Source organism: Caenorhabditis briggsae (genome assembly GCF_000004555.2).
Source record: "Caenorhabditis briggsae complete genome, chrV, whole genome shotgun sequence".
NCBI classification, from domain to species: Eukaryota; Metazoa; Nematoda; class Chromadorea; order Rhabditida; family Rhabditidae; genus Caenorhabditis; species Caenorhabditis briggsae.
In genome coordinates this window covers 7356518-7366217 of record NC_013488.2, presented here as the reverse complement: position 1 = coordinate 7366217, position 9700 = coordinate 7356518, and the positions used below count along the sequence as shown (strand labels likewise).

The following is a 9700-nucleotide window of genomic DNA, read 5'->3' as shown; positions in this document are numbered from 1 at the left end:
GAAAACACTGAAAATCAATAAAAATTCGAATTTCGCGCGCTTTTACCGGCAGTTGGCCTAGAAAACTCACACCTGGCCGCTAGGCCACCGGTTCCCACTTTGACTTTTCGATGCCGTTTTTCTCAATGAAGGAATTTTTTTCGAATTTTTTCTTTATTTTTATGGGAACCTACATGAATTTGCTGCACAAAATAAAGCAATAAAATTTTTCACCGCACATCACCTTTAGGCTAATTTACTCAGTTTCTGTAAAAGATATCAAAAAGTGATTAACTGACAAAATGTTCATCATAATTTTGAAAATATTTTGTTAGTACCACTTTTTGGTATCTTTTACAGGGACCGAGATATATAAGCTCAAAATTGGCGGTTTTGGTGGCCTTCTGTTAGGAAATATGGTAACGTAAACTTCTCAGACTCAAAACCTGATAATCTGAACTGAACATTTTCAAGAATTCATGCTTATAAAAGCTAGGACATCCCCCAACCTCCTCCATTGAAACGTACCGTAGTTGCTTTTGTAACTGCAATTTGCTGTGGAGCAGCATCTCTGTGAAGGGAAACTTTGCCATTTGCATCCATGACACAACTGAAATACCCTTTTTTTCAGAAAAATAATTTCTCTATACTAACTTGTACTTGACACCAGTCAGAACCAATGATCCGTTCAATGGAACTGGAATTCCTGAATCCGAGATGCAATCCGTAATCTGCACTCCCTTCTCCGTACACTTTGCCATAAAATTCTTTTCGAAAATCCACGAATCTCCAACCGAATGATCTCCACAGCTCTTCTTTCTTTTGATGTTCAACGTTCTTCTGATTTCAACAGTTCCGTCTTTCTCTTTGATACATTCGTACTTCTAAACTTTTTAAAAGTCATTCAATTTAGTTTTTCTCGTCTATCTTTCCCTTATCACCTCTGCCTCTTCTTCTTTTTCTATTCAACTGTCATAACCGGTTACCAAGTTATCAATTGAATCAAAACCGAATTAGGGGTTGGGGGAGGTACCGGTTGAAAATAGTTTTGACGAAGAAGAGGTGAGTAGGTATGAGGAATGTTAGTAATTGATACTGGTCACTACTTAGTAGCTGTAGCTACTCACATGCGAGTCTTTGTGATCACTGACCGTGTTTCCCGCATGGACCGTCTGGCCAGGTAACACTTGGACCCCTTCTTCAGTTCGGCACCCGACTACTGTAGTCTTCCATCCACTTTTTGTGATATCACATCGGAGAACAAATGTTGAACGAGCGACCTGGAAATTAGAAGATAGATAAGGCGGATGGAGGGAGCAAAGATTGTTCGTAACTTGTAAAAATTAGGAAAGTGAGACTGGTCAAGAACATTAATGAGGTCAAAGACTGAGTACTAAAGGTAGTTCAGAAGTTTCAAAGAAAAAAGAAACGATTAACTAACATTTAATGCTAGTACAAACTTGATCCCCAGATGTCTATGCGCCATTTTGTAAATGGGGGGGGGGGGGCTTGACAGGACTACTGTAGTTAATTTGTCGTAAAAAAATAAACTATTTCCGTTATTACGATGGAAAAAGTTAAAATTTCCATACTGTAGTTTTGAGACTTGAGAATCGAAAACTCAAACATTTTTTTAATTGCTCTGTTTAGAAATTCCGGTTCTCGACAAATATGACGTAATATCATCTCATTAAAACTGAACTTAAATTTTGCAAATGTTCATCCTAGCTACCGTATTTTCTCCAATGAATGACCAACCAAACCGTCACCTTTGAGCTCGATTATCATGGTTCTTAAAAGAGATATCAAAAAAACTGTCAATGGATAAAATATTGATGGCATTATGATAAATAATTCATCAGATGACAAATTTCTTATATCTTTGACAAGAATCGAGATAATTGAGCTCAATGTTGATGGTTTGGGTTGGCTTCTATTAGAGGAAATATGTGATATGATATTCATGTACCTTGTAACTTTCAGTTCAAAGTCTTGGTCTTGAACAGGTTCGGATGATGTCCCGTGGAGAACAACACAATGAGAATTCAACATCAAAATATCAGAAAGTTCTAGATGTCAACATGATTGATGATTCATAAGTTATGCCCTTTTCACATGAGAACTTGATATATGATACCGTAAACCCTCTAATAGAAAGCCACACTATACTTACACTTTGAGCTCAATTATCTCCAATTCTATAAGAGATATCAAAAATGGGTTAACTGATAAAATGTTGTTGATTTTAAAACTAACATTTTCGATACCTCTTATAGAAATTGAGATAATTAAGCTCAACGTACAAGTATGGGGTAGCCTTCTATTTGAGTGTTTACGGTATTTTTTCTGGAATCTGTTTAGAAATTCCAGAATCCAACTCACCCAAGTGTCTCCATCCTTATATTTTTCTCCCTTGTGAACACATCCAATTGCCAAAGAAACCGTTGTTAATAACAGAATTGGAAGTAACATGGCTGAAACTTTCAATTTTCAATACGAAATTCAAGTTTTCAGAAAAAAACGGAGAAGCGAACGTCATCAGAAACAAAATTAACTAACACGAGAAGTAGAAGAAAACGAAAGAAAATTTTCGAAAAAGGCGTTGTATCATTTTAATTCGTCGAGAGATAATTTTCCGAAATTTCGGGGTCACCATTCAACATCATCTGAATGTTTATCGTCGTCGTCGTTCTCGTTTTAATCCGTGAAAAAAAAAGAAAATTGAGATTTAAATAGATCAGAGAGTGATGATATGGACAATATTGAAGGGAGAAAAGAGACTTCTTCTTCTTCGTTTTTTCAACCTCTACTGTGTATTACTGTGTCCTTGATCGTCCGAAGAATGACGAAGAAGACGTAGAGAGAAATGGGCGGAGCTTCATTCATGCTGCAGAAGAAGAAGACGTGGTGACGTCAACAGTGGAATAGTTGCAGCTACTGATTTTATCGGGGGTTTTCGGATATGAGATGAGAAGTGACCGGAAGGGAAACCCCTAGGCTATATGGTCAAAGTACTGTGATAAGTTATTGCAAGTTGATCTAGATATCCTTCAGGCCACTCCCTGAAAGATCTCAAACATCCGTGCAATCTCGAATTTCTCCCAACCTTTTTTGATTGATCATTTTCGCTACCTACAGTGACAATATAAGACAATTGAATAAATAAGAATATGGGATTTATATCATGAAAATAAAAACGATGGCAATGTATCACATATTGAACTAGTATCGGGATTGGTAAAACTGAAACTCGTGAGCGAAGACTTGATGGAGCTCCATGAGGAGCGGTTGGGGGCCAGTGGTACATAAATTGAATGGGGGCAGGCATAGGGATCATAGTGGAGAATTAGTAGTAAAAAAATAAATGATTATGAGAACACATGCTTATAAATAATATAAATATCTAACCTATTTTACTAATAAATATCTGGGACATTAAAAAAAAAATCTATTTCTGGGACTCTGCGAAACAATGATTGCATGCTCGTACTGGATGTTTGGCACTGGCGATTCGAACGGATTTTGAACTGCATGGATTGCAGTAGATCTTTCCGCAAACACGACAGTGATGTTTTCGAACGGTCAATGAGAAGAGCTTCCCACACTCGGTGCAGTTGATCGCTTCTGAATCGTCGAGCCATTTTCGGGAGCTGTGACGGTCGGCGTCAATCTGAAAAAAAATCACATTTTTTCGATACAGAAATGAATCAACTTCTGGAATGTTCTGGAATCTTTTTTTGAATTCCCGCCAAAACTAAAAACTCCAAAAAATTATGATTTTTTCTTTGATTTTTTTTTCTTGCAAGATTCTTTTTAGACCTTTTTAAGTTTTTCAGCTTATTTTGCTAATTCTTTTTTGACCTTTCCGAATTTTTTGTCCGAAGTTTGACAGGATGGTGTTCGCGAAGATTACTGTAGATTACTGTAGGAAACCTTCTAATTTTTAGTTTTTTTGCAAGCACAATCATATAAAAATGCACACAAAACGTGATTTTGTTTAAAAAACTGCAAACGAAGTTAGTATTTACAGTAATCTACAGTAATCTTCACGAAAATCGCTCTATCAAATTTCAGTTAATAAACCCGGATAATCGAGAAAGAATCTTTTAAAATAGCTAGAAAAGCTTAAAAGGTCTAAAAAACTCTAATGAAAAAAAGTTTTTCTCTAGAAAAAGTCGCTAGTTTTTCAGAGATTTCAGGTTTGACCAGAACATTACACAAGTTTCCAGAAACGGCTATTTTTTTCGAATTTTTTATTTGTTTCTATATGAATCACTATAATTTTCTACACTGCGTATCAGTGAATCTTCCAACGCTCCCATTTTTTTGTACCAGTATCATTGTGGTAACCCACCTGAAGCGATTGATTAGCTCTTCCCAACTCGTGCATTGCCGACAACGCATCATCGAATCGCCGCTTATTTTCCTGAGCTCTTTCCTTCTCATACTCGATATCACTCTCGTTACCCAGACACCGTTCGATGAGCATATCCTTCTCGGCTTGCCACATGGCTTCCGCCATTTTCAGTTCTAGAATTACTTTTCTATTTGTCGGAATCATTAAAACTTATCTTACCATCATATTCTTCTTTCATCTTCTTCTGCTCATCAAGCTTTTCATTCTCCAGCGCTCTCCTCTCTGCCAAATCAGCTTCCAGCGACTCAACCATACGTTCTTTTTGGGTCAGTTTGCTCTCCAACTCATTGATTCTCTGGTTGTTCGTAGATTCGAGATTATCCACTCGTTCCATCAGTCTTTCCTGAAAAAAATTCGATATTTTATAGCTTTCAACACCTTCTAAAACTAACAATCTCTTGATTCTTCTCCGTAACTTCTTTCTGAAGAGTCTGTTGAACATCGGCAAACATCGCTTCGAACTGAGCTTTACTTGAAGTCATTCTCTCAATAGTAGCAGTCTTTTCTGACAGTTCTGTCTGAAGCTTCTCTATTTCCTCTTGTTTCTGACTCTGTGTTCCATTGATAATGACCAATTTCTCCATTTCTTCCGCCTTATCTGCTTCCAACTGCTCTATCATCCTCTTTCCACTGGCCATTTCTTTTTCAAATTCTTCAATTCGCGAATTGAAAGATTCGATGAGAGAAATTTTCGAAGTGAGCTCGTCTTCGATTACTTGAGACGTTGTTTTCAGAGACTCAATTTCATTATCCTTCGCCTCCAACGCTTCTTGAATCGATTGAATCGTGGATTCCCGCTCTTCAACTTCTGTTTCCAGTCTGGATTTTTCTGCCACAATTCTCTCAATGTTCTCAGAATTCTTCTCTTCCGACTGCTTCCGACAGTCTTCTAGAGCTTGAACTTTGCTAGTCAGATTTTCGTTTTCAGACCTTAGAGATGTTGTTGTGGTGGTTAGCTCGTCACGTTCTTGACTCTGAAAATATGGTCGGTTTAGTTATTAGAGTAAGAAAGACAGCTTATAAGCTTACCAAACTGGAAATCGAAAACTTCAACCTATCAATTTCTTGAGTTTTCTCCTCGTCGCACTGGAGGAATCGCTCAACTTCAGCTTTAGATTCCTCCAACAGAGATTTCACCGAGTTAAGCTGATTTTTCTCTTCTGTCGACGTCTCCTTCTCCTTCGTCAACTGTTCCTGTAGAACCTTCAGTGTTGTCGACGTCTCCTCGTTTTCTTCTTGATTTCTCACAATTTGAGCTTCAAACTCATCTCGTTTCGTCTTCCAGTGCGCTTCCTTTTCTTGCATTTCAGTCACGAGACTATCGACTTCCGATTGTTTCTCAGTCAACTCGTTGTTCACCTGAATCACATACTAAAACGGCAAAACACTTTGATTCGGGAGCAGCAAAAAGGTAAACGGGGTTAGCGGAAGCTGGTCATATAGGGAAGTTAGGGGGAACAACGGACAAACGGGACGTTCTTGATTCTAGAGCAATAGAAAAAAAAGAAGTGACCCATTAAGGATTGGAGCACACAAAGGGGTTTTAGAGGGTTCGTGCTACTTTTTTCCAGCTTGTTAGAAACTTTAAAAAATTGATTTATGTGTCGTTTTTCATAATCTTTGAAGTTCAACTATTTTTTTTCTCAAATTTAAAAGCGGTCTGGTGCTGTTAGAAGACATAACCGTAAATGTAAGACAGACAGAAAATAGTATCAAATGGATATAAAAACAGCAAGCTGACCTTCTCTACCTGCACTTTCAGCTCTTCGATGAACGAATTCGACTCGAACAATTTGTTTCGCAAATCCGCCAATTCAGAATCCTTATTGGAAACAGCAGTGTCTCTATTTGATACAGAAGCTTCCAACTCTCTTGCTCGTTTCTCAGCTTCCTCCAACTTCTGCACAGCATCCTCAATCCTCTTCTTATTTTCTTCCAGATGAGCATCCTTCTCCCTGACAATCTTCTCTCTGTCTTCACTTTCCTTTTTTATTGTCTCCAAGTTCTTTTCAGAGTTCACAAGAGCATCTTTCAACTTCATCGTTCTCTCCTTGAACTTTTGTCGATCCTCTTCCATTTCCTTTTCCATCTCCACAAAACGTTCTACTTTCCGTTTGACCTCATCTTCTGCTTCGGCTAGTTTCCTCTCGAATACCTCCTTCTCCTGCTTCCACTTTTGTTCCTTATCTTTTCTTTGTGCTTCTGCATCTCTTAACTTCTTCTCGAGTTCAGAGATCTTCGAGTCGAAATCTTCTGTCAACTTTTTGTTCTTTTCTGCAGAAGCATGAAGTTCATCAGTCAACTTCTGCTTCTCCTGTTCAATCTGCTCAATTGCCATCTTTGCACCTCCTTCACCAGCCGATATTTTCTCCATCAAATCCTTGGAATTCTCCTGGAGTTTGCTCAACTGAATTGTCAAATTCTCAACAAGCGTCGTCTGTTCTTGAAGATCATTACTGTGCTTCGAAGCCTTCTTTTCACTCTCTGCCAGTTTTTCCTTCAATTCATTGATAGAAGAGTCTCTTTCCGAAATTTCTCTGTTCTTTTCCTCCAAAAGAGACCTTTCCTTGTCAAGAAGAGTACTCATCGATGCTAGCTCATTGGTGAGTTCCAGATTCGCTCCGTCCACCTTAAATTGTTTAAAATTTAAAATTTCAATTACGGTTTTAAGTCTACCATTTTTAGTCTCTCTCCCTGGGCTGTCATTTTTTCCTCAAAAATCGCTTCCAGCCGCTCTCGTTCTTTTGTATTCTGCAATTGGTTTGTATAAATTTTGTGAAAATTTGTGACCGCACCAAACGAATAATATCAAATTTCAAAAATCGTATACGAAATTCTAATAAAATAAACAACATAGTTTACCCTTTCAAATTTCTCATTGAGAGTTTTACAGTGTTCTTCATTGGTATCATTGACACTGGATAGTTTCTGAAGAGCGTTCCCAGCTTCCACAACCTTCTCTTCCAGACGTTTCACCAGTTGTCTACTCTCCGCCAACTGATACACCTGCTCATTAATCCTCCCTTCCAGCTCAGTAACTCGCTCGTTTCTCTGCTTCAACTCCTCTGTTTGAGCATCATACGATTGCTGTAACTGCTTCACAGTCTCCTCTCCTTCAGTGATCTTTTTCTCCAATTCTCATTGATAGCATGCTGCTTCTCTCGCTCCATGCTCAAATTTCGAATGGAATTCATTTGTTCCTTCATCTCGATGTCTTTGTCTTGAGAGATGGAATCCATGATCTTTTGAGCGTTTACAAGCTCTGTTCGAAGCACGTTGACGTCATCTTCAGAAGGTCTCTGATCCAGCATTTTCTCTAGTCGAGCCACTTCGATTTCATATCGACTAACATCAGACTTCACTACCTTCAACTCTCGTTTCAGATCTTCCATCTGCACTTTTGTCGCTTCTGTTTCATCGGTAAGCTCTCGCATCGTAACACTCATCTGCTTCAATTTTGTCATCAAATCCATACGTTCTTGCTTCACTTGCTGCAACTCTCGTGACTGCTGGCCACTTTCCTTCTCCAATTCCAAAAACTGCCGTGTCACCATTCCTTTATCTGCTGTGAGAACTTGGATTTGTTGTGCCATGTATGGAATCTCATCCTCTGTTACATTCGATGCATTTGCCATCACTGTTTTGATGTTGTCGAGTTCTTCTTTGATCCTTTCAGCAAATCGTTTTTCTTCTTTTACTCGGATTCGAAGTTCTTCAATTTCCTGATCTTTAGAACCAAATGCCAGAGGAGCTGCTTGCGGAGGTGCATAGTCTTCGTGATTTCGGTTAGCAGATGTCTGAAACTTTCTGAGGGGTTAGGATTCCTTAGAAGAATCGCACTGTAGCACTTACATCTGAATGCTTGTTCTCAAAATGTACAGTAAGCTCATCTGGACTACCAAGCTCGATCATACAAATGGGACATAAAAATCCCTCGACCTCCTGATCATTTTCCGATTTTTGCTGTGTTTGAGAGTCTTGGCTGGATACACTCGGTCTACTGCTGTTGCTCAATCTTCCATCGAGCTGGAAATAATGAATAGTTGAGGGATGAGTCTCGATAACTTACCTCATTAGCCACTTGGGAAACTTGTTCTTTTAACCTTCGCAGCATGTGTTCTGGAAAACAACAGGTCATCGACACGAAGTCACAGAGAACGGAACGAAATCGTTAACACGAACACTGATTAAGAGGGTGTAATGTGTAATTGAAAGAGAGATCTGATCGATTTATAACATAAAGAAGGAAGAGACGATTGCGAAAAGCATTGATTTGACAACAAAACCGGCGCATTTTCTTCGCTTTTCTGTATCGAAAGATAATTCAAACATAGCGCAAAACAAACTGGAGAGTGGCTGGTCACTCAAAACTAACCGGATTCCTCCCGATTCTCTCGCCTTCTGCGTTTATTGGCACGCAACGACACTCCGCTCGTACACCCCGCGCGTTGTTTAGTGAGCTTTGAACATTTTTTTTCGATTCGACTGTTTTGCCAGTCTCCTGGGTCTTCAACATCAAAATGGTAAGAGTTTTCATTGCAAAATCGAAAAAGGCCTCATTAATAATCTATTGTGTTTTGTGCACCGAAAAAATTCAACAAGGATGATGCATGAAGAATGCTTTCCGATATATTTTCAAAAATTTAAATTTCAGCTCTTTTTCTCCTTCTTCAAGTCATTGGTCGGCAAGGATGTTGTCATTGAACTCAAAAACGATCTCAGGTCAGTTGATGGCGGTTTTGAGTTTTTTTTCGGATAATTCAGTTTAAAGGAAAACTAGGAAAGAAGCTTATTATTTTGAATGGGGTTATTCAGATAAACCAGTTTTGATCAGTACCCTGCACTCTAATTTCTCAGAACCTTCAAAATTTGGACTTCCTTGTCCTAATGCGATCTTAGTTATGAAGTGGTTCATTCATCATTCATTCTCATTACAGAAATCGCTTTTCCTTCTTTGCAATTCCATTCAACACAAAACTCTTTTCCAACCACTTCTTCTTTCCTTTTCAAATTTTTGTGTTCTTCCCACGTTCAACTACTCTTTCAATCTACAACCATAAACCGCCTCCTTCCCTTCCTTCCATCTTTTTCTTCTTCATTTGTTTATAGTCCTTCATCCGTTTTTTTTCTCCATCGTTGGTGCCAAGCTTATCCCTTCGTTTCCCCGTTTTCCCTCCTTCCAATCACTTCTCACTCCTTCATCCCCACCGATGGGCCATTTCTGCCCGCAGGCCAAATAATTTCGCCTCCTCCATCCCATTCCCTACTTCTTTATCTTCCAGTCTTTCTATTTTTTCTCACTTC

General features: G+C 38.7%; 2 protein-coding genes across 2 annotated transcripts in view; both read right to left on the bottom strand.

The window, feature by feature from the left end:
- Nucleotides 1-2451, bottom strand: part of CBG06690 — a gene marked incomplete at both ends in the record, with an annotated part of 4206 nt that extends 1755 nt beyond the window's left edge. Inside the window, 4 exons of the mRNA XM_002647554.2 lie at nt 508-589; nt 634-863; nt 1131-1259; nt 2362-2451. Coding sequence (XP_002647600.2) covers nt 508-589; nt 634-863; nt 1131-1259; nt 2362-2451 — 531 coding nt within the window. The remainder of the gene's footprint in view (nt 1-507; nt 590-633; nt 864-1130; nt 1260-2361) is intronic.
- A 976-nt stretch (nt 2452-3427) lies between these two features.
- Cbr-eea-1 lies at nt 3428-8510 on the bottom strand (the record flags this gene model as incomplete). The annotated part of the gene is given in 11 exon segments (XM_045237261.1): nt 3428-3649; nt 4334-4509; nt 4556-4814; nt 4837-5370; nt 5426-5755; nt 6138-7025; nt 7073-7147; nt 7247-7525; nt 7546-8199; nt 8249-8452; nt 8466-8510. The coding sequence occupies 11 exon segments, from the start codon at nt 8508-8510 to the stop codon at nt 3428-3430; spliced, it is 3666 nt and encodes a 1221-aa protein (XP_045093287.1).
- Between the last annotated feature and the right edge of the window lie 1190 nt (nt 8511-9700).